This window comes from Pseudophryne corroboree, chromosome 11 (assembly GCF_028390025.1).
Source record: "Pseudophryne corroboree isolate aPseCor3 chromosome 11, aPseCor3.hap2, whole genome shotgun sequence".
In the NCBI taxonomy this organism is placed as follows: Eukaryota; Metazoa; Chordata; class Amphibia; order Anura; family Myobatrachidae; genus Pseudophryne; species Pseudophryne corroboree.
In genome coordinates, this window is record NC_086454.1 from 224,698,087 (window position 1) to 224,723,758 (window position 25,672).

At 47.1% G+C, this 25,672-nt stretch overlaps 1 protein-coding gene across 1 annotated transcript in view; it reads right to left on the reverse strand.

The window, feature by feature from the left end:
• CENPT (centromere protein T) overlaps positions 1-25,672 on the reverse strand; it is a 575,308-nt gene that overhangs the window by 477,170 nt on the left and 72,466 nt on the right. Inside the window, exon 2 of the mRNA XM_063945279.1 lies at positions 18,829-18,936. Within this exon, the coding sequence (XP_063801349.1) occupies positions 18,829-18,936 (108 nt within the window). The remainder of the gene's footprint in view (positions 1-18,828; positions 18,937-25,672) is intronic.

A 25,672-nucleotide genomic window follows, 5' to 3' on the forward strand; every position in this document is an offset into this window, starting at 1 on the left:
CCAAGGTGCCACAGGAGGCACAAAAGGGGGCTGCATATGAAGCACTCCCTTTACAAAAGTCTGAACTTCAGGCAGTGAAGCCAGTTCTTTCTGGAAGAAAATCTGGACCTTAATGGAACCCAATTTTAGGCCCATAGTCACTCCTGAATGTAGGAAGTGCAGAAAACGACCCAGCTGAAATTCCTCTGTAGGGGCCTTCCTGGCCTCACACCACGCAACATATTTTCGCCAAATGCGGTGATAATGGTTTGCGGTTACTTCTTTTCTGGCTTTTATCAGCGTAGGAATGACTTCCTCCGGAATGCCCTTTTCCTTTAAGATCTGGAATTCAACCGCCATGCAGTCAAACGCAGCCGCGGTAAGTCTTGGAACAGACAGGGCCCCTGCTGTAGCAGATCCTGTCTGAGCGGTAGAAGCCATAGGTCCTCTGATAACATTTCTTGAAGTTCCGGGTACCAAGCTCATCTTGGCCAATCCGGAACCACGAGTATCGTTCTTACTCCTCGCCTTCTTATTATTCTCAGTACCTTTGGTATGAGGGGCAGAGGAGGGAACACACAGACCGACTGGTACACCCACGGTGTCACTAGAGCGTCCACAGCTATCGCCTGAGGGTCCCTTGACCTGGCGCAATATCTCTTTAGCTTCTTGTTGAGGCGGGACGCCATCATGTCCATCTGTGGCCTTTCCCAGCGGTTTACCAACAGTAGGAAGACTTCTGGATGAAGTCCAAACTCTCCCGGGTGTAGGTCGTGTCTGCTGAGGAAGTCTGCTTCCCAGATGTCCACTCCCGGAATGAACACTGCTGACAGTGCTAAGACGTGATTTTCCGCCCATCGGAGAATCCTTGTGGCTTCTGCCATCGCCATCCTGCTTCTTGTGCCGCCCTGTCGGTTTACATGGGCGACCGCCGTGATGTTGTCTGACTGAATCAGCACTGGCTGGTTTTGAAGTAGGGTAACTGCTTGACTCAGGGCATTGTAAATGGCCCTTAGTTCCAGAATATTTATGTGTAGGGAAGTCTCCTGACTCGACCACTGTCCTTGGAAGTTTCTTCCCTGAGTGACTGCCCCCCAACCTCGGAGGCTTGCATCCGTGGTCACCAGGACCCAGTCCTGAATGCTGAATCTGCGGCCCTTGAGAAGATGAGCACTCTGCAGCCACCACAGTAGAGATACCCTGATCCTTGGAGACAGGGTTATCAGCCGATGCATCTGACGATGCGATCCCGACCACTTGTCCAAGAGGTCCCACTGAAAGGTTCTTGCATGGAACCTGCCGAATGGAATTTTGCTTCGTAAGAAGCTACCATTTTTCCCAGGACTAGTGTGCAGTGATGCACCGATACCTGTTTTGGTTTCAGGAGGTCTCTGACTAGAGATGACCGCTCCTTGGCTTTCTCCTGCGGGAGAAACACTTTTTTCTGTTCTGTGTCCAGAACCATCCCCAGGAACAGCAGGCGTGTGGTAGGAACCAGCTGTGACTTTGGAATGTATAGAATCCATCCGTGCTGTTGTAGCACTTCCCGAGATAGTGCTACTCCGACCAACAACTGCTCCATGGACCTCGCCTTTATAAGGAGATCGTCCAAGTACGGGATAATTAAAACTCCCTTTTTTCGAAGGAGTATCATCATTTCTGCCATTACCTTGGTAAAGACCCTCAGTGCCGTGGACAGTCCAAACGGCAGTGTTTGGAATTGGTAATGGCAATCCTGTACCACAAATCTGAGGTACTCCTGGTGAGGATGGTAAATGGGGACATGTAGGTAAGCATCCTTGATGTCCAGGGATACCATGTAATCCCCCTCCTCCAGGCTTGCAATAACCGCCCTGAGCAATTCCATCTTGAACTTGAATTTTTTTATGTATGTGTTCAAGGATTTCAAATTTAAAATGGGTCTCACCGAACCGTCCGGTTTCGGTACCACAAACAGTGTGGAATAGTAACCCCGTCCTTGTTGAGTAGGGGCACCTTGACTATCACCTGCTGGGAATACAGCTTGTGAATTGCCTCTAGCACAGCCTCCCTGCCTGAGGGAGTTGTCGGCAAGGCAGATTTGAGGAAACGGCGGGGGGGAGACGCCTCGAATTCCAGCTTGTACCCCTGAGATACTACTTGAAGGATCCAGGGATCCACCTGTAAGCGAGCCCACTGATCGCTGAAATTTTTGAGGCGGCCCCCCACCGTACCTGGCTACGCCTGTGGAGCCCCCGCGTCATGCGGTGCACTCAGAGGAAGCGGGGGAAGAATTTTGATTCTGGGAACTGGCTGACTGGTGCAGCTTTTTCCCTCTTCCCTCGTCTCTGTGCAGAAAGGAAGCGCCTTTGACCCGCTTGCTTTTCTGAAGCCGAAAGGACTGTACCTGATAATACAGTGCTTTCTTAGGCTGTGAGGAAACCTGAGGTAAAAAAAATTCTTTCCAGCTGTTGCTGTGGATACGAGGTCCCAGAGACAATCCCCAAACAATTCCTCACCCTTATAAGGCTCTATGTGCCTTTTAAAGTCAGCATCACCTGTCCAGTGTCGGGTCTCTAATACCCTCCTGACAGAATGGACATTGCATTAATTTTGGATGCCAGCCGGCAAAATATCCCTCTGTGCATCCCTCATATATAAGACTACGTCTTATGTTCGCAAAATAGTATCCCTGTTTGACAGGGTTACAGACCACGCTGCAGCAGCACTATCTGCAGGTCTCAGTCTAGTACCCGAGTGTGTAAATACAGACTTCAGGATAGCCTCCTGCTTTTTATCAGCAGGTACCTTCAAAGTGGCCGTATCCTAAGACGGCAGTGCCACCTTTTTTGACAAACGTGTGAGCGCCTAATCCACCCTAGGGGATATCTCCCAGCGTAACTTATCCTCTGGCGGGAAAGGGTACGCCATCAGTAACTTTTTAGAAATTACCAGTTTCTTATCGGGGGAACCCACGCTTCTTCACACACTTCATTCACTCATCTGATGGGGGAACAAAACACTGCCTGCTTTTTCTCCCCAAACATAAAACCCTTTTATAGTGGTACTTGGGTTAATGTCAGAAATGTGTAACACATTTTTGATTGCCGGGATCATGTAACGGATGTTCCTAGTGGATTGTGTATATGTCTCAACCTCGTCGACACTGGAGTCAGACTCCGTGTCGACATCTGTGTCTGCCATCTGAGGGAGCGGGCGTTTTTGAGCCCCTGATGGCCTTTGAGACGCCTGGGCAGGCGCGGGCTGAGAAGCCGTCTGTCCCATAGCTGTTACGTCATCCAGCCTTTTATGTAAGGAGTTGACACTGTCGGTTTATACCTTCCACCTATCCATCCACTCTGGTGTCGGCCCCACAGGGGGCGACATCACATTTATCGGCATCTGCTCTGCCATCACATAAGCCTCCTCATCAAACGTGTCGACACAGCCGTACCGACACACCGCACACACACAGGGAATGCTCTGACTGAGGACAGGACCCCACACAGCCCTTTGGGGAGACAGAGAGAGAGTATGCCAGCACACACCAGAGCGCTATATAATTAGGGATTAACACTATATTGAGTGAATTTTTCCCAATAGCTGCTTGTATATACAATATTGCGCCTAAATTTAGTGCCCCCACTCTCTTTTTAACCCTTTGAGCCTGCAAACTACAGGGGAGAGCCTGGGGAGCTGTCTTCCAGCTGTACTGTGAAGAGAAAATGGCGCCAGTGTGCTGAGATAGCTCCGCCCCTTTTTCGCAGACTTTTCTCCCGCTTTTTTATGGATTCTGGCAGGGGTATTAATCACATATACAGCCTCTGGGGCTATATATTGTGATATATTTGCCAGCCAAGGTGTTTTTATTGCTGCTCAGGGCGCACCCCCCCCCCCAGCGCCCTGCACCCCCAGTGACCGGAGTGTGAAGTGTGCATGAGGAGCAATGGCGCTCAGCTGCAGTGCTGTGCGCTACCTTGGTGAAGACTGATGTCTTCTGCCGCCGATTTTCCGGACCTCTTCTTGCTTCTGGCTCTGTAAGGGGGACGGCGGCGCGGCTCCAGGAACGAACACCAAGGCCAGTTCCATGCGGTCGATCCCTCTGGAGCTAATGGTGTCCAGTAGCCTAAGAAGCCCAAGCTAGCTGCAAGCAGGTAGGTTCGCTTCTTCTCCCCTTAGTCCCTCGATGCAGTGAGCCTGTTGCCAGCAGGTCTCACTGTAAAATAAAAAACCTAAAATAAACTTTCTTTCTAGGAGCTCAGGAGAGCCCCTAGTGTGCATCCAGCTCGGCCGGGCACAGAAATCTAACTGAGGCTTGGAGGAGGGTCATAGTGGGAGGAGCCAGTGCACACCAGGTAGTCTAAAAGCTTTCTTTTAGTTGTGCCCAGTCTCCTGCGGAGCCGCTATTCCCCATGGTCCTTACGGAGTCCCCAGCATCCACTAGGACGTCAGAGAAATGTGTTTTAACACATATGGTACTGTATTCCACACAAAGATAAAGTACAATGAATACTGCAATTCCCATATGACTTTAATTAAAAAGGCTCATGGGAATATAAAGTGCATGCAAGTTTTAAACTACTGGCACATAGTAAACTTATACCAGCCGATCTCCGTTAACTAATGAACCCAAAAAGTGCAGTGCAAGATGTTAATTCAGCAAGCAGCATGTAATTAGTAAGTCAGTCCACATGCAGATATATCACGATGTTAATCAAGCAGATGTCACTGATTAAAGTCCATCCAAATTAGTGCTTATAACATTGTAGCTGATAAATTGCTAGTATAAAAGCATATATGTGGGAAAGGCAGTAATTAAACACTGCAGTCCAAAGTCCACCTACGGTACATATGCTATGTACCTATGATTGATACCTCTCCTTAGTTGATGTAAGGCATGGCAGCCTGATTCATGTACTATATGGATTTAATCATGGACATAAGTTATGTATAAAATGATAACTGCCAGGTAATGATCATGAAACTAATATTATGCCCATTTAGGCAGTTATATTCGTATTATTAAATATCTGAAATATTAATAAACATAATAATTATGGAAATTCTCTAAGTAAATCGAATTATATATATATAATTATATATATATAAAAACAAAATTTTCCCACGGTAGTGCTAAGATCTAAGCATACCGTGTGTGTTGTGGATTTTTCTTTTCCTCTCTAATTCTCTCTTACTTTGGATATGCAGGTCAGCTGTGCCATATATAGATTTGCCCACTAGAGGGCGAAATTCGGCACAATAGATATAAGGTATAATCTGCCTATATAAGTAAATAATATATGTAATGCTCAAACTATTGTCTTCAAAGCAGCTATGAATCTAAAGGTGCATATACTGTTTAACAAAAAGATCCGATTAAAGAAACAAGCAATGTGTTGGTTGAAACAAGAAACCCTGAAAACGAGGCTTGGAACGCGAGCGTATTGCGCATGCGCGAACCGGTAAGCCGGTATATAAGACTTACTTTACACACTGTAGAAGCCACTGAAGCCGGAGGGTAGGCGGAGAAACGCGTTTGTTGACTCATTGGCCGTTGGAATACTACACTCTGCTACTCACAGCTAAATTGGCCGCTGCTGCTACATTGGAGAAAGGCTTTTTCCTAAAAGGGAACACTGCGCAGGTCTTCAATTGTCCACCAGTCTCCATGAATCAGGCTGCCATGCCTTACATCAACTAAGGAGAGGTATCAATCATAGGTACATAGCATATGTACCGTAGGTGGACTTTGGACTGCAGTGTTTAATTACTGCCTTTCCCACATATATGCTTTTATACTAGCAATTTATCAGCTACAACGTTATAAGCACTAATATGGATGGACTTTAATCAGTGACATCTGCTTGATTAACATCGTGATATATCTGCATGTGGACTGACTTACTAATTACATGCTGCTTGCTGAATTAACATCTTGCACTGCACTTTTTGGGTTCATTAGTTAACGGAGATCGGCTGGTATAAGTTTACTATGTGCCAGTAGTTTAAAACTTGCATGCACTTTATATTCCCATGAGCCTTTTTAATTAAAGTCATATGGGAATTGCAGTATTCATTGTACTTTATCTTTGTGTGGAATACAGTACCATATGTGTTAAAACACATTTTTTATCTTGTATGTTTTAGTATTTTAGCACTGGCCGGTGCTTAATTGTGATAATTATATATATGAAGTAAAAAAACACCTTTATACAAAGTGAGAAGCGCTGTCTTATTGTTTGGTTAGTTATTTATCTTTTTGGGGAAATTTGGGATCAAGTCCCCTAAGATTAGCTGCCCTCACTCTGTAGGTGACAGCGCCAGGTGTACATTTCTGTATTATTGTTCCTTTTATTGATCCCGTACACAGGCTGCTGTTATCCAAATATAATAATTTAATTGGTTTTTGTTTTTGTTTTGGTTAATATGGCACAGCTGACCTGCATTACTAATAGATTGGAAAGACGTGATCATTACCTAAAGGGCAAGAAAATAACATCTTGCACTGCACTTTTTGGGTTCATTAGTTAACCGAGATCGGCTGGTATAAGTTTACTATGTGCCAGTAGTTTAAAACTTGCATGCACTTTATATTCCCATGAGCCTTTTTAATTAAAGTCATATGGGAATTGCAGTATTCATTGTACTTTATCTTTGTGTGGAATACAGTACCATATGTGTTAAAACACATTTTTTATCTTGTATGTTTTAGTATTTTAGCACTGGCCGGTGCTTAATTGTGATAATTATATATATATATGAAGTAAAAAATAAGATTTTACTCACCGGTAAATCTATTTCTCGTAGTCCGTAGTGGATGCTGGGAACTCCGTAAGGACCATGGGGAATAGACGGGCTCCGCAGGAGACTGGGCACACTGTAAGAAAGATCTGGTACTACCTGGTGTGCACTGGCTCCTCCCTCTATGCCCCTCCTCCAGACCTCAGTTAGGATACTGTGCCCGGAAGAGCTGACACAATAAGGAAGGATTTTGAATCCCGGGTAAGACTCATACCAGCCACACCAATCACACCGTATAACTCGTGATACTATACCCAGTTAACAGTATGAAATATAACTGAGCCTCTCAACAGATGGCTCAACAATAACCCTTTAGTTAAGCAATAACTATATACAAGTATTGCAGACAATCCGCACTAGGGATGGGCGCCCAGCATCCACTACGGACTACGAGAAAATAAGAATTTACTTACCGATAATTCTATTTCTCGTAGTCCGTAGTGGATGCTGGGGACTCCGTCAGGACCATGGGGTTTAGCGGCTCCGCAGGAGACAGGGCACAATAATAAAAGCTTTAGGATCAGGTGGTGTGCACTGGCTCCTCCCCCTATGACCCTCCTCCAAGCCTCAGTTAGGATACTGTGCCCAGACGAGCGTGCATAATAAGGAAGGATATTGAATCCCGGGTAAGACTCATACCAGCCACACCAATCACACCGTACAACCTGTGATCTGAACCCAGTTAACAGTATGATAACAACGAAGGAGCCTCTGAAAAGATGGCTCACAACAAGAATAACCCGATTTTTGTAACAATAACTATGTACAAGTATTGCAGACAATCCGCACTTGGGATGGGCGCCCAGCATCCACTACGGACTACGAGAAATAGAATTATCGGTAAGTAAATTCTTATTTTCTCTAACGTCCTAAGTGGATGCTGGGGACTCCGTCAGGACCATGGGGATTATACCAAAGCTCCCAAACGGGCGGGAGAGTGCGGATGACTCTGCAGCACCGAATGAGAGAACTTCAGGTCCTCCTCAGTCAGGGTGTGCCCCTGACCAAGTAGCAGCTCGGCAAAGTTGTAAAGCCGAGACCCCTCGGGCAGCCGCCCAAGATGAGCCCACTTCCTTGTGGAATGGGCTTTTACTGATTTTGGCTGTGGCAAGCCTGCCACAGAATGTGCAAGCTGAATTGTACTACAAATCCAGCGAGCAATCGTCTGCTTAGAAGCAGGAACACCCATCTTGTTGGGTGCATACAGGCTAAACAGCGAGTCAGATTTTCTGACTCCAGTCGTCCTGGAAACATATATTTTCAGGGCCCTGACAACGTCAAGTAACTTGGAGTCCTCCAAGTCCCTAGTAGCCGCAGGTACCACAATAGGTTGGTTCATGTGAAAAACAGAAAACACCTTAAGGAGAAATTGAGGACGAGTCCTCAATTCTGCCCTATCAGAATGAAAAATTAAGTAAGGGCTTTTATATGATAAAGCCGCCCATTCTGACACACGCCTGGCTGAAGCCAGGGCTAATAGAATCTTCACCTTCCATGTAAAATATTTTAATTCCACAGTGGTGAGTGGATCAAACCAATGTGACTTTAGGAAACTCAAAACAACATTGAGATCCCAAGGTGCCACTGGGGGCACAAAAGGAGGCTGTATATGCAGTACCCCTTTTACAAACGTCTGAACTTCAGGCACTGAAGCCAGTTCTTTCTGGAAGAAATTCGACAGGGTCGAAATTTGAACCTTAATGGACCCTAATTTTAGGCCCATAGACAGTCCTGTTTTCAGGAAATGTAGGAAACGACCCAGTTGGAATTCCTCTGTAGGGACCTTCTTGGCCTCACACCACGCAACATATTTTCGCCAAATGCGGTGAAATTGTTTTGCGGTTACATCCTTCCTGGCTTCGACCAGGGTAGGGATGACTTCATCTGGAATGCCCTTTCAGGATCCGGCGTTCAACTGCCATGCCGTCAAACGCAGCTGCGGTAAGTCTTGGAACAGACAAGGCCCCTGCTGGAGCAGGTCCTTTCTTAAAGGTAGAGGTCACGGTTCTTCCGTGAGCATCTCTTGAAGTTCCGGGTACCAAGTCCTTCTTGACCCATCCGGAACCACGAGTATCGTTCTTACTCATCTCCTTCTTATGATTCTCAGTACTTTTGGTATGAGATGCATAGGAGGGAACACATACCCTGACTGGTACACCCACAGTGTTACCAGAGCGTCCACCGCTATTGCCTGAGGGTCCCTTGACCTGGCGCAATATTTGTCTAGTTTTTTGTTCAGGCGGGACGCCATCATGTCCACCTTTGGTTTTTCCCAACGGTTTACAATCATGTGGAAGACTTCCCGCTGAAGTCCCCACTCTCCCGGGTGGAGGTTATGCCTGCTGAGGAAGTCTGCTTCCCAGTTTTCCACTCCCGGAATTAACACTGCTGAGAGTGTTATCACATGATTTTTCGCCCAGCGAAGAATCCTTGCAGTTTCTGCCATTTCCCTCCTGCTTCATGTGCCGCCCTGTCTGTTTACGTGGGCGACTGCCGTGATGTTGTCCCACTGGATCAATACCGGCTGACCTTGAAGCAGAGGTCTTGCTAAGCTTAGAGCCTTGTAAATTGCCCTTAGCTCCAGTATATTTATGTGGAGAGAAGTCTCCAGACTTGATCACACTCCCTGGAAATTTTTTCCTTGTGTGACTGCTCCCCAGCCACTCAGGCTGGCATCCGTGGTCACCAGGACCAAGTCCTGAATGTCGAATCTGCGGCCCTTTCATAGATGAGCACTCTGCAGCCACCGCAGAAGAAAACACCCTTGTCCTTGGAGACAGGGTTATCCGCTGATGCATCTGAAGATGCGATCCGGACCATTTTCCCAGCAGATTCCACTGAAAGGTTCTTGCGTGAAATCTACCAAATGGGATCGCTTTGTAAGAAACCACCATTTTTCACAGGAGCCTTGTGCAATGATGCACTGATACTTTTCCTGGTTTTAGGAGGTTCCTGACTAGCTCGGATAACTCCCTGGCCTTCTTCTCCGGGAGAAAACATCCTTTTCTGGACTGTGTCCAGAATCATTCCTAGGAACATTAGACGTGTCGTCGGAAAAAGCTGCGATTTTGGAATATTTAGAATCCACTCGTGCTGTCGTAGAACTACTTGAGATAGTGCTACTCCGACCGCCAACTGTTCTCTGGACCTTGCCCTTATCAGGAAAGCGTCCATATTTCTTTTAGGAAGAATCATCATTTCGGCCATTACCATGGTAAAGACCCGGGGTGCCGTGGACAATCCAAACGGCAGCTTCTGAACTGATAGTGACAGTTCTGTACCACGAACCTGAGCTACCCTTGGTGAGAAGGGCAAAATTTGGACATGTAGGTAAGCGTCCCTGATATCCAGTGACACCATATCGTCCTGGTTCGCTATCACTGCTCTGAGTGACTCCATCTTGATTTGAACCCTTGTATGTAATTGTTCAAATCTTTTAGATCTCACCGAGCCGTTTGGCTTCAGTACCACAATATAGTGTGGAATAATACCCCTTCCCTTGTTGTAGGAGGGGTACTTTGATTATCACCTGCTGGGAATACAGCCTGTGAATTTTTTCCCAATACTGCCTCCCTGTCGGAGGGAGACGTTGGTAAAGCAGACTTCAGGAACTTGTGAGGGGAAGATGTCTCGAATTTCCAATGTACACCTGGGATACTACGTGTAGGATCCAGGAGTCCACTTGCGAGTGAGCCCACTGCGTGCTGAAACTCTTGAGATGACCCCCCACCGCACCTGAGTCCGCTTGTATGGCCCCAGCGTCATGCTGCAGACTTGGCAGAAGCTGTGGAGGACTTCTGTTCCTGGGAATGGGCTGCCTGCTGCCGTCTTCTTCCCTTTCCTCTAACCCTGGGCAGATATGACTGGCCTTTTGCCCGCCTGCCTTTATGGGTACGAAAGGACTGAGACTGAAAAGACTGTGTCCTTTTCTGCTGAGATGTGACTTGGGGTAACAAAAGTGGATTTTCCAGCTGTTGCCATGGCCACCAGGTCCGATGGACCGCCCCTTTATACGGCAATACTTCCATGTGCCGTCTGGAATCTGCATCACCTGACCACTGTCGTGTCTATAAACATCGTCTGGCAGATATGGACATCACATCTACTCTTGATGCCAGAATGCAAATATCCCTCTGCGCATCTCGCATATATAGAAATGCATCCTTAAAATGCTCTATAGTCAATAAAATATTGTTCCTGTCAAGGGTATCAATATTTTCAGTCAGGAAATCCGACCAAGCCCCCCCAGCGCTGCACATCCAGGCTGAGGCGATTGCTGGTCGTAGTATAACACCAGTATGTGTGTATATACTTTTTAGGATATTTTTCAGCTTCCTATCAGCTGGCTCTTTGAGGGCGGCCGTATCTGGAGACGGTAACGCCACTTGTTTTTATAAGCGTGTGAGCGCCTTATCCACCCTAAGGTGTGTTTCCCAACTCGCCCTCACTTCTGGCGGGAAAGGGTATACCTCCAATAATTTTCTATCGGAGGAAACCCACGTATCATCACACACTTTAATTTATCTGATTCAGGAAAAACTACAAGTAGATTATTCCCACCCTACATAATACCCTTATTTGTGGTACTTGTAGTATCAGAAATATGTAACACCTCCTTCATTGCCCTTAATATGTAACGTGTGGCCCTAAAGGAAAATACGTTTGTTTCTTCACCGTCGACACTGAAGTCAGTGTCCGTGTCTGTGTCGACCAACTGAGGTAAATGGGCGTTTTTACAGGCCCCTGACGGTGTCTGAGACGCCTGGACAGGTACTAATTTGTTTGCCGGCCGTCTCATGTCGTCAACCGACCTTGCATCGTGTTGACATTATCACGTAATTCCTAAATAAGCCATCCATTCCGGTGTCGACTCCCTAGAGAGTGACATCACCAATACAGGCAATTTGCTCCGCCTCCTCACCAACATCGTCCTCCTACATGTCGACACACACGTACCGACACACAGCACACACACAGGGAATGCTCTGATAGAGGACAGGACCCCACTAGCCCTTTGGGGAGACAGAGGGAGAGTTTGCCAGCACACACCAAAAACGCTATAATTATACAGGGACAACCCCTTATACAAGTGTTTTCCCTTATAGCATTTTCACATATGTAATCATATCGCCAAATAAGTGCCCCCCCTCTCTGTTTTAACCCTGTTTCTGTAGTGCAGTGCAGGGGAGAGCCTGGGAGCCTTCCTCACAGCAGAGCTGAGCAGGAAAATGGCGCCGTGTGCTGAGGAGAATAGGCCCCGCCCCCTAAAACGGCGGGCTCTTCTCCCGGAGTTTGTGAGATCTGGCAGGGGTTAAATACATCCATATAGCCTCAAGGGCTATATGTGATGTATTTTAGCCATAAAAAAGGTATAATACATTGCTGCCCAGGGCGCCCCCCCCAGCGCCCTGCACCCTCAGTGACCGCTGGTATGAAGTGTGCTGACAACAATGGCGCACAGCTGCAGTGCTGTGCGCTACCTTATGAAGACTGAAAGTCTTCTGCCGCCTGTTTCTGGACCTCTGGACCTCTTCAACTTCGGCATCTGCAAGGGGGGTTGGCGGCACGGCTCCGGGACGAACCCCAGGGTGAGACCTGTGTTCCGACTCCCTCTGGAGCTAATGGTGTCCAGTAGCCTAAGAAGCAAATCCATCCTGCACGCAGGTGAGTTTACTTCTCTCCCCTAAGTCCCTCGTAGCAGTGAGCCTGTTGCCAGCAGGACTCACTGAAAATAAAAAACCTAACTTAAACTTTTATTCTAAGCCGCTCAGGAGAGCCACCTAGATTGCACCCTTCTCGGCCGGGCACAAAAATCTAACTGAGGCTTGGAGGAGGGTCATAGGGGGAGGAGCCAGTGCACACCACCTGATCCTAAAGCTTTTATTATTGTGCCCTGTCTCCTGCGGAGCCGCTAAACCCCATGGTCCTGACGGAGTCCCCAGCATCCACTTAGGACGTTAGAGAAATAGATTTACCGGTGAGTAAAATCTTATTTTCTCTGACGTCCTAGTGGATGCTGGGAACTCGGTAAGGACCATGGGGATTATACCAAAGCTCCCAAACGGGCGGGAGAGTGCGGATGACTCTGCAGCACCGAATGAGAGAACTCAAGGTCCTCCTCAGCCAGGGTATCAAATTTGTAGAATTTAGCAAACGTGTTTGCCCCTGACCAAGTTGCAGCTCGGCAAAGTTGTAAAGCCGAGACCCCTCGGGCAGCCGCCCAAGATGAGCCCACTTTCCTTGTGGAATGGGCTTTTACTGATTTAGGATGCGGCAATCCAGCCGCAGAATGCGTCAGCTGAATTGTGCTACAAATCCAGCGAGCAATAGTCTGCTCAGAAGCAGGAGCACCTAAGTTTGTTGGGTGCCTACAGGATAAAAAGCGAGTCAGTTTTCCTGACTCCAGCCGTCCTGGAAACATAAATTTTCAAGGCCCTGACTACGTCCAGTAACTTGGAATCTTCCAAGCCCCTAGTAGCCGCAGGCACTACAATAGGTTGGTTCAAGTGAAAAGCTGATACCACCTTAGGGAGAAACTGGGGACGAGTCCTCAATTCTGCCCTATCCATATGGAAAATCAGATCAGGGCTTTTACATGACAAAGCCGCCAATTCTGACACACGCCTGGCCGAAGCCAAGGCCAAGAACATGACCACTTTTTTCCACGTGAGATATTTCAGATCCACAGTTTTAAGTGGCTCAAACCAATGTGATTTCAGGAAACACCACCACGTTGAGATCCCAAGGTGCCAAAGGAGGCACAAAAGGGGCTGAATATGTAGCACTCCCTTTACAAATGTCTGAACTTCAGGCAGTGAAGCCAGTTCTTTCTGGAAGAAAATCGACAGAGCCGAAATCTGGACCTTAATGGAACCCAATTTTTAGGCCCATAGTCACTCCCGACTGTAGGAAGTGCAGAAAACGACCCAGCTGAAATTCCTCTGTAGGGGCCTTCCTGGCCTCACACCACGCAACATATTTTCGCCAAATACGGTGATAATGGTTTGCGGTTACTTCTTTCCTGGCTTTTATCAGCGTAGGAATGACTTCCTCCGGAATGCCCTTTTCCTTTAGGATCCGGAATCCAACCGCCATGCCGTCAAACGCAGCCGCGGGAAGTCTTGGAACAGACAGGGCCCCTGCTGTAACAGATCCTGTCTGAGCGGTAGAGGCCATGGGTCCTCTGATATCATTTCTTGAAGTTCTGGGCACCAAGCTCTTCTTGGCCAATCCGGAACCACGAGTATCGTTCTTACTCCTCGCCTTCTTATTATTCTCAGTACCTTTGGTATGAGAGGCAGAGGAGGGAACACATAAACCGACTGGTACACCCACGGTGTCACTAGAGCGTCCACAGCTATCGCCTGAGGGTCCCTTGACCTGGCGCAATATCTCTTTAGCTTTTTGTTGAGGCGGGACGCCATCATGTCCACCTGTGGCCTTTCCCAACGGTTTACCAACAGTTTGAAGACTTCTTGATGAAGTCCCCACTCTCCCGGGTGTAGGTCGTGTCTGCTGAGGAAGTCTGCTTCCCAGTTGTCCACTCCCGGAATGAACACTGCTGACAGTGCTAAGACATGATTTTCCGCCCATCGGAGAATCCTTGTGGCTTCTGCCACGCCATCCTGCTTCTTGTGCCGCCCTGTCGGTTTACATGGGCGACTGCCGTGATGTTGTCTGATTGGATCAGTACCGGCTGGTTTTGAAGCAGAGGTCTTGCCTGACTTAGGGCATTGTAAATGGCCCTCAGTTCCAGAATATTTGTGTGTAGGGACGACTCCTGACTTGACCAAAGTCCTTGGAAATTTTTTCCCTGTGTGACTGCCCCCCAGCCTCGAAGGCTGGCATCCGTGATCACCAGGACCCAGTCCTGTATGTCGAATCTGCGGCCCTCTAGAAGATGAGCACTCTGCAGCCACCACAGCAGAGACACCCTGGTCCTTGGAGACAGGGTTATCAGCCGATGCATCTGAAGATGCGATCCCGTCCAAGAGGTCCCACTGAAAAGTTCTTGCATGGAACCTGCCGAATGGAACTGCTTCGTAGGAAGCTACCATTTTTTTTCCAGGACTCGCGTGCAGTGATGCACCGACACCTGTTTTGGTTTCAGGAGGCCTCTGGCTAGAGATGACAGCTCCTTGGCTTTCTCTTGCGGGAGAAACACTTTTTCTGTTCTGTGTCCAGAACCATCCCCAGGAACAGTAGATGCGTCGTAGGAACCAGCTGCGACTTTGGAATATTCAGAATCCAGCCGTGCTGTTGTAGCACTTCCCGAGATAGTGCTACTCTGACAAACAACTGCTCCCTGGACCTTGCCTTTATAAGGAGATTGTCCAAGTACTGGATAATTCTTTTGGCCATTACCTTGGTAAATACCCTCGGTGCTGGGGACAGACCAACGGCAACGTCTGGAATTGGTAATGACAACTCTGTACCACAATTTTGAGGTACTCCTGGTGAGGAGGGTAAATAGGGACATGCAGGTAAGCATCCTTGATGTCCAGTGATACCCTGAAATTCTCCAGGCTTGCAATAATCGCCCTGAGCGATTCCATTTTGAACTTGAACCTTCGTATATAAGTGTTCAAGGATTTCAATTTTAGAATGGGTCTCACCGAACCGTCTGGTTTCGGTACCACAACATTTTTGGAATAGTAACCCCGGCCTTGTTGAAGGAGGGGTACCTTGATTTCACCTGCTGGAAGTACAGCTTGTGAATTGCCGCCAGTACTAACTCCCTATATCCGAGGGCAGCAGGCAAGGCTGATGTGAGGTAACGGCGAGGGGGAGTCGCCTCAAACTCCAGCTTGTATCCCTGTGATACTACTTGCAGAACCCAGTGATTCACCTGTGGGCAAGCCCACTGGTCCCTGAAGTTCCCGAGACGCGCCCCCACCGCACCTGTCTGTGGAGCCCCAGCGTCATGCTGTGGACTCAGAGGAAGCGGGGAAGGATTTTTGATCCTGGGAACTGGCTGTCTGTGCAGCTTTTTCCTTCTTCCCTTGTGCAGAAAGGAAGCGTCTTTGGCCCCCTTGCTTTTCTGAAGCCGAAAGGACTGTACCCGATAATACAGTGCTTTCTTAGGGTGTGAGGAAACCTGAGGTAGAAATTTTTCTTCCCAGCTGTTGCTGTGGATACAAGGTCCCAGAGACCATCCCCAAACAATTCCTCACCCTTATAAGGCATAATCTCCATGTGCCTTTTAAAGTCAACATCACCTGTCCACTGCCGGGTCTCTAATACCCTCCTGGCAGAATGGACCTTGCATTAATTCTGGACGCCAGCCGGCAAATATCCCTCTGTGCATCCCTCATATATAAGACTACGTCTTTAATATGCTCTATGTTAGCACCATATTCTCCCTGTCTAGGGTATTAATATTATCTGACAGGGTCACAGACCACGCTGCAGCAGCACTATCTGCAGGTCTCAGTCTAGTACCTGAGTGTGTATATACAGACTTCAGGATAGCCTCCTGCTTTTTATCAGCAGGCTCCTTCAAAGTGGCCGTATCCTAAGACGGCAGTGCCACCTTTTATGACAAACGTGTGAGCGCCTTATCCACCCTAAGGGATATCTCCCAGCGTGACCTATCCTCTGGCGGGAAAGGGTACGCCAGCAGTAATTTTTTTGAAATTACCAGTTTCTTATCGGGGGAACCCACGCTTCTTCACACACTTCATTCACTCATCTGATGGGGGAACAAAACACTGGCTGCTTTTTCTCCCCAAACATAAAACCCCTTTTATGTGGTACTTGGGTTAATGTCAGAAATGTGTAACACATTTTTCATTGCCGAGATCATGCAACGGATGTTCCTAGTGGATTGTGTATATGTCTCAACCTTGTCGACACTGGAGTCAGACTCCGTGTCGACATCTGTGTCTGCCATCTGAGGTAACGGGCGTTTTTTGAGCCCCTGATGGCCTTTGAGACGCCTGGGCAGCCGCGGGCTGAGAAGCCGGCTGTCCCACAGCTGTTACGTCATCCAGCCTTTTATGTAAGGAGTTGACACTGTCGGTTAATACCTTCCACCTATCCATCCCCTCTGGTGTCGGCCCCACAGGGGGCGACATCCCATTTATCGGCATCTGCTCCGCCTCCACATAAGCCTCCTCATCCAACATGTCGACACAGCCGTACCGACACACAGCACACACACAGGGAATGCTCTGACTGAGGACAGGACCCCACACAGCCCTTTGGGGAGACAGAGAGAGAGTATGCCAGCACACACCAGAGCGCTATATAATGTAGGGATAAACACTATTACTGAGTGAATTTTCCCCAATAGCTGCTTGTATAAACAATATTGCGCCTAAATTTAGTGCCCCCCCCTCTCTTTTTAACCCTTTGAGCCTGAAAACTACAGGGGAGAGCCTGGGGAGCTGTCTTCCAGCTACACTGTGAAGAGAAAATGGCGCCAGTGTGCCGAGGGAGATAGCTCCGCCTATGTTTCGCGGACCTTTCTCCCGCTTTTTTATGGATTCTGGCAGGGGTAATTATCACATATATAGCCTCTGGGGCTATATATTGTGATTATTTTGCCAGCCAAGGTGCTTTTATTGCTGCTCAGGGCGCCCCCCCCCCCAGCGCCCTGCACCCTCAGTGACCGGAGTGTGAAGTGTGTATGAGGAGCAATGGCGCACAGCTGCAGTGCTGTGCGCTACCTTGGTGAAGACTGAAGTCTTCTGCCACCGATTTTCCGGACCATCTTCATGCTTCTGGCTCTGTAAGGGGGACGGCGGCGCGGCTCCGGGAACGAACACCAAGGACGGGTCCTGCGGTCGATCCCTCTGGAGCTAATGGTGTCCAGTAGCCTAAGAAGCCCAAGCTAGCTGCAAGCAGGTAGGTTCGCTTCTTCTCCCCTTAGTCCCTCGTTGCAGTGAGCCTGTTGCCAGCAGGTCTCACTGTAAAATAAAAAACCTAACATATACTTTCTTTCTAGGAGCTCAGGAGAGCCCCTAGTGTGCATCCAGCTCGGCCGGGCACAGAAATCTAACTGAGGTCTGGAGGAGGGGCATAGAGGGAGGAGCCAGTGCACACCAGGTAGTACCAGATCTTTCTTATAGTGTGCCCAGTCTCCTGCGGAGCCCGTCTATTCCCCATGGTCCTTACGGAGTTCCCAGCATCCACTAGGACGTCAGAGAAAAACACCTTTATACAAAGTGAGAAGCGCTGTCTTATTGTTTGGTTAGTCTGCTGGACCTGCTAGTATATCCGACACAGACGTCCACCGAAACAGCACTGCACTTGTGGGTAAGCGTTGTCCCTCTGACCATGGTCCGGCTCCAACCGCACCAAACAAAAAACTGATTTGCCTGAGCAAGGAGGCGGGGATATATGGACGGGCCTGTTGCATGCTGGGAGGCCGGAAAAGATTTGACCGATTGGTGCAAATCCAATGTCGCTTCATCATATCCCATTGTTATCCTGAGGATAACCGGTGGACCCTGCCGGAGAAACATTGGGGTAAATTTACTAAGATGGGAGTTCTATTTAAGATGGGGTGTTGCCCATAGCAACCAAATTCTACTTCTCACTTATCTAGCACCTTCCAGAAGATATTACCTGGAATCTGGTTGGTCGCTATGGGCAACATCCCATCTTAAACAGAACTCCCATCTTCTATTTAAGATGTGATATTGCCCATAGCGACCAATCAGATTCCAGGTAATATCTTCTAGAAGGTGCTAGATAAATGAGAAGTAGAATTTGATTGGTTGCTATAGGCAACACCCCATCTTAAATAGAACTCCCATCTTAGTAAATTTACCCCATTGTATGCAAAAGGACCACTTATGATGTATCATATGCGATCCTGCCGCCCGTAAAGCTGCAGGGCGGTTAAATGGAAATCTTATGCGACTTCTCCCTCGGAGAAGTCGCATAAATGTATGGGCACCTTAATTATCATACACATTACATCAAAAACAACCAATTTTTATTGGAACACATTCTAATTGAAAATACAGTTTTATGATATTAAAAAAGGATAATGATATTGAGGAAGTAGAGGAGCAATCCATACACAAGGATGTATCTTTGTTTTTAAATGAATCAATTTACTTTTGCTTAGATTGGTGTTTCACTGCTGGACGGACAGGCTCGGTTGCCAAGATCCCTTTAAGCAAAGAACGTGTAGTAAGGTTATCTTGAAAAGTATCTTCCATTTTCCTGAAGAAAAAAAATAATAATTAAAATTAAAAATGAAACATTACATCACAAAAATGATCACTACATTTTCTTGCAATACTTATTAAGCATATTTTATTGCTCTGTGTGCAAAGAGTAAGTACACAGGAACACGACCTTTTTGGCCAGTGAGTAAAAGCAGGATTTGAATTACCTACCAGTAAATCCTTTTCTCATAGTCCGTAGGGGATACTGGGTATCCATTTAGTACCATGAGGTATAGACGGGTGCACTAGGAGCCATGGACACTATAGAAATTTTATTGTGTGTGCTAGCTCCTCCCTCTATGCCCCCTGTGTGTGCTAGCTCCTCCCTCTATACTCAGTCTAGAAAACTGTGACCGAGGAGACAGACATACTTTGAGAGAAGGATATAGATCAGGAACGTGGTGATATTTCAAACCAGCACAACCAGAACAAGAGGAAAGCCATGAAAACCAAACTTGCAAACGGGGACAGTAACAGCTGAACCAAACAAGATTACTTAACCAAGTAACAGAACAGGAAGAACGAAGCACCGGGCGGGCGCCCAGTGTACCCTACGGACTACGAGAAAAGGATTTACCGGTAGGTAATTAAAATCCTGTTTTCTCTTACGTCATAGGGGATACTGGGAATCCATTTAGAACCATGTGGAAGTACCAAAGCTCCCACACCGGGTGGGAGAGTGCTGAGGTTCCTGTAGAACGGATTGACCAAACTGAAGGTCCTCAGAGGCCAAAGTATCGAACCTGTAAAACTTAGCAAATGTGTTTGAACCCGACTAAGTAGCTGCCCGGCAGAGCTGTAAAGCAGAGACCCCCAGGCAGCCACCCAAGAGGAACCCACTGACCTAGTAGAGTGGGCCTGAACAGATTTCAGAATCTGCAATCCTGCCGTGGAATAAGCATGCTGGATAGGGAGCCTGATCCAGCGTGCAATGGACTGGTTCGAAGCAGGACACCCAATTTTAATGGGATCATAAAGAACAAACAGCGAGTCCGATTTTCTGTGACGAGCTGTTCTCTTCACATAGACCTTCAAAGCCCTTACGACATCCAAATAATTTGAAGATGCAGAGGCGTCCGTAACAGCCGGAACCACAATAGGTTGGTTGATGTGAAACGCGCACACCACCTTAGGAAGAAGTTGCTGACGAGTCCTGAGTTCAGCTCTGTGCTCATGGAAAATTAAGTAGGGGCTCTTGTGAGACAACTTCCCCAGCTCCGACACATGTCTTGCTGAAGCCAACAGTGTGACGGTCTTCCACGTAAGATATTTTACGCACACCTTCCATAACGGTTCAAACCAGTCCGATTGGAGGAAATGCAGTACCAAATTGAGTTCCCAAGGTGCCGTAGGAGGCACAAAGGGAGTCTAAGTGCAGAACACCTTTCAAGAATGTCTGGACCTCAGGGAGAGAAGCCACTTGTTTCTGAAAGAAAACAGATTAGGCCGAAATCTGAACTTTAATGAACTCCAGACGGCAGAAAAAGCAGGAAACGTCCCAGATGAAATTCCACCGCAGAATATTGTCTGCTCTCACACCAAGAGACATATTTCTTCCAAAAACGATGGTAATGTTTAGACGTTACCCTCTTTCTGTCTTGGATCACAGGGCCTAATTCAGAGTTGATCGCAGCAGCAAATTTGTTAGCAGTTGGGCAAAACCATGTGCACTGCAGGTGGGGGGGGGGGGCAGATTTAACATGTGCAGAGAGAGTTAGATTTGGGTGGGGTGTGTTCAAACTGAAATCTAAATTGCAGTGTAAAAATAAAGCAGACAGTATTTACCCTGCACAGAAACAAAATAACGCACCCAAATCTAACTGACTGTGCAAATGTTATATCTGCCACACCTGCAGTGCACATGGTTTTGCCCAACTGCTAACAAATTTGCTGCTGCGATCAACTCTGAATTACCCCCATAGTCGGTATGACCTTGTCAGGAATCCCTCTCCTGGCTAGAATCAACTGTTCAACTTCCATAAAGTTAAACCTAAGTCTTGATAAACGAACGGGCCCAGCTGCAGAAGATCCTCTCGAAGAGGCAGAGGCCACGGATCTTCGAACAGCATTTCAAGAAGATCCGCATACCAGGCCCTTCGTGGCCAGTACGGAGCAACGAGGATTGCTTGAACCTTTTCCCTTTTTATTCTTTTTAGAATTCTTGATATCAGAGGAATGGGAGGAAACAAGTACACCAGCTGGTAAGTTGTCAGGGCGTCTGCCACTACTGCCTGTGGGTCCCTCGACCTGCAACAATACAGTTTGAGCTTCTTCCTGAGTCAAGAGGCCATCATGTTGATTTGTGGATACCCACACCGACGTATTAACCACCAGAACACCTCCAGGTGGAGGCCCCATTCCCCCAGGTGCAGAACGTGTCTGCGGAGGAAGTCTGCTTCCCAGTTGTCTACTCCCGGAATGAAGATCGCCGACAATGCCACGGCGTGTTTTTCCGCCCAGAGGAGAATTTTAGACTCCTCTGACATTGCGGCACTGCTTTTTGTTCCGCCCTGTCATTTTAGGTACGTCACATTGTACGACTGGACCTGAATGGCCTGATTCTGAAGAAGAAAGGTGGCCTGCAGAACGGCGTTGTAGATAGCTCTGAGTTCCAGGATGTTTATTGGAAGGACAACTTCCTGACTTGACCACCTTCGCTGAAACTGCACCCCTTGCTTGACTGCTCCCCAACCTCTGAGACTTGCAGAATCCAATTCTGAATCCCGAACCTCCGACCCTCAACTAGGTGAGAAGTCTGTAGCCACCACAGGAGGGAGATCCTGGCTTTTGGTGACAGGCGAATCCTCTGGTGCATGTGAAGATGCAATCCGGGAAGGAAGACCCTTCTGAGACCCTGTGTCCAGTATCATTCCTAGGAAATGAAGCCTCTGCGTTGGTTCTAGGTGAGATTTTGGCAGGTTCAGAATCCCCCTACGATCCAGGAGTAGTCTGTTTGAGAGGGCAATGTTCTCCAACAGCTGTTCCCTGGACGGTGCCTTTATCAGGCGATCGTCCAGGTACGGAACTATGTTCACTCCCTGTCTGCGGAGCAAAATTATTATCTCTGCCATCACTTTGGAGAACACCCTCGGTGCTGTGGAGAGACCAAATGGCAGGGCCTGAAACTGGTAGTGGCAGTCCTGCAGTGCAAACCATAGATAACCCTGATGATGCGACCAGATCGGAATGTGAAGATACGTATTCTTGACATCCAGAAACGCTAGGAATTCCCCCTCCTCCAGACTTGAGGATTACCACTCCCAACGACTCCATCTTGAATTTGAACTCTCGTAAATACGGGTTCAATGGCTTGAGGTTCAGAATCGGTCTTACCAAAGCGTATGGTTTCAGTACTACAAACAAGCTGGAATAGTAACCCTTGTTGTGTAGATGAGGTGGAACTGGAATAATGACCTGGGTCTGTAACAGTTTTTGAATGGCGTCGTGCAAGGTTACTCTCGCCTCTTGTGAAACTGGTAAGCCTGATATGAAGAATCTGTGAGGCGAGAGTTAGAAACACAGAATTTGTCGGCAGATAAGAACCACTTGGCCCATCTAGTCTGCCCCTTGTTTTTTTACATTATTTTTTATCTCTAACCTTGGGCCTAATTCTGAGTTGATCGCAGCATCAAATGTGTTAGCAGTTGGGCAATACCATGCGCAGTGCAGGAGAGGCAGATATAACATGTGCAGAGAAAGTTAGATTTGGGTGGTGTGTTCAAACTGAAATCTAAATTGCAGTGTAAAAATAAAGCAGCCAGTATTTACCCTGCACAGAAACAAAATAACCCACTCAAATCTAACTCTCTCTGCACATGTTATATCAGCCCCCCCTACAGTGCACATGGTTTTGCCCAACTGCTAACAAAAATCCTGCTGCGATCAACTCAGAATTACCCCCCTTATTTCTTTGTAAGGATATCCTTATGTCTATCCCATACATGTTTAAATTGCTCTACTGTCTTAGCCTCTACCACCTCTGATGGGAGGCTATTCCACTTGTCCACTACCCTTTCTGTGAAGTAATTTTTACGCAAATTTCCCCTGAACCTCCCCCCCAGAACTCCAGTCTGTAGCCCTGGGAGATAAGGTCTATCACCAAGGGATCCTGGCACAATCCTGTCTAGATGTGACTGAAGAATTTTAGCCGGGCTCCCACCCTCATGTCTTCTAGACATCGCGGTCCACTGTCATGCAGAAGGACTTGAGAAGGCAGAGCTTGAGCCCTGTTCCTGTGAACCAGCAGTCGCTGGTTTGCGTGGTTCACCTCTAGCGGCGGTAGAAGAACCTCTGGCCTTGCCCCTAAACTTGGCAGTCCGAAAGGATTGTAGATTATGTCCTAAGTAGACCTTCCTAGCTGGCGGAGCTGCAGAATGTAAGAATGTAGGTATGTGGACTTATCCGCAGTAGCTCGGGAGATCCATTTGTCGAGTTCATCTCCAAAAAAGGCCTCTCCTGTAAAAGTTAGGCCTTCCAATCCTTTCCTGGAGTCCACATCAGCAGTCCACTGACGTAGCCATAATCCTCTGCGTGCCGACACTGCCATAGCTGTAGTGCGTGCATTAAGAAAACCTATTTCTTTTATGGCTTCCACCATAAAGTTAGCAGAGTCTTGTATATATTGCAGGAGCAAAATAATTTCCTCTTGAGGTAACGTGTCTAACCCCTCAGTTAAATTACCTGACCATTTAGCAATGGCTCTTGTAATCCGCCCACATGCGATAGTGGGTCTTTGGGCCACCCCAGCAGCGGTATACAAAGATTTGAGTGTAGTCTCAATCTTGCGATCAGCTGCATCTTTTAGGGAGGCTGCACCAGGCACAGGTAGTACAATTTTACGCGAGAGCCTGGAGACTGACGCATCCACTATCGGTGGATTTTCCCATTTTTTCCAATCCTCGGGAGGTAAAGGAAAACATGATAACAACCTCCTAGGAATTATACATTTTTTATCTGAATTAACCCACGGTTCTTCAAACAGGGTATTTAATTCCTTTGATACAGGAAAGTGGATGAGGATTTTTTCTTAATATTAAAGTAAGATTCCTCACTCTCCTTTGTCACCTTATCAGGGATATTTAGAATTTCTCCGATGCATCTATGAGAGCCTCTAACGTCCTGTGACAGAGTACCCTCCCCTACCTCTGTGTCCACCTCACCTTCCTCCATTTCTGACCCTTCATTATCTGAGCCAGAATGCAGTATATGGGCCAAAGTACGTTTTTGCGGACAAATGGTAGAGGACTGAGACGCTGGTCTGGGTACAGAGTTCTTTTTTCATAAACTCATCCATGGACTGCCTTAAGTATTGCATCTCTTTCTCATTACAAGATAATTTTGTAGAAATGGTGGAAATCATTCCCGTAATGGAGTACAGCCATGCTGGTTCTGCCCCACTAGCCTGGGTAGGGATACTACATGGAGTACACACTAGAAACATAAAAAAATAGAATTTGAAGGCAGATAAGAACCACTTGGCCCATCTAGTCTGCTCTTTTTATTTAACCATATTTTTATTTGAAAACTTATTGATCTTTATTTTTTTGTAAGGATATCCTTATGTCTATCCCATGCATGTTTAAATTGCTCTATTGTCTTAGCCTCTACCACCTCTGATGGGCGGCTATTCCACTTGTCCACTACCCTTTCTGTGAAGTAATTTTTCCTCATATTTCTCCTGAACCTCCCCTCCTCCAGTCTCAGTGCATGTCATCGTGTCCTATTGCTTCTCTTCATTTGGAGAATGTTTCCCTCCTGGACTTTGTTAAAACCCTTGATATATTTGAAAGTTTCTATCATGTTTCCCCTTTCCCTTCTCTGCTCCAAACTATACATATTGAGATTTTTTAGTCTTTCTGGGTATGTTTTGTGATGTAGGCCATCCATCATTTTAGTTGCCCTTCTTTGTACAGTCTCTAATGTATTAATATACTTTTGAAGATTTGGCCTCCAGAATTGAACACAGTATTCTAGATGAGGCCGTACCACTGACCTATACAGTGGCATTATTACTTCTTTCTTTCTGCTGCTGATTCCTCTCCCAATGCAGCCAAGCATCTGACTAGCCTTGCTCATTGCTTTGTTACATTGCTTACCTGCCTTTAAGTCACCTGAAATAGTGACTCCTAGATCCCTTTCCTCCTCAGTAGTTTCCAGTATAGTGCCATTAATACTATATTTAGCCTTTGGATTTTTGAGACCCAAGTGCATGATTTTGCATTTTTGGGCATTAAAATGTAATTGCCACACTCTTGACCATTCCTCTAGTCTACCTAGATCCTCAGTCATTTGTTTTACCCCCACCTGGTGTGTCTACTCTGTTGCATACCTTTGTGTCATCTGCAAAATGGCATACTTTCACTTTAATGCCATTTGCAATGTCACCAATAAAGATATTAAAAAGCACTGGTCCAAGTACAGATCCCTGGGGTACTCCACCTGTAACATTTCCCTCCTGTGAATGCACTCCATTTACCACAACTCTGTTTTCTATCATGCAACCAAGATCTTATCCATTCAATAATCCTAGTATCCAATCCCAAACTTCCAAGTTTATTTAGCAGTCGGCGATGTGGAACAGTGTCAAAAGCCTTACTAAAGCCTAGATAAGCTATATCCATGGCTCCACCTTTATCCATCACGTTAGTCACACAGTCAAAAAAGTCAATAAGATTTGTTTGACATGATCTCCCCCCAGTGAATCCATGCTGTTTGGGATCCTGTAAATTGCT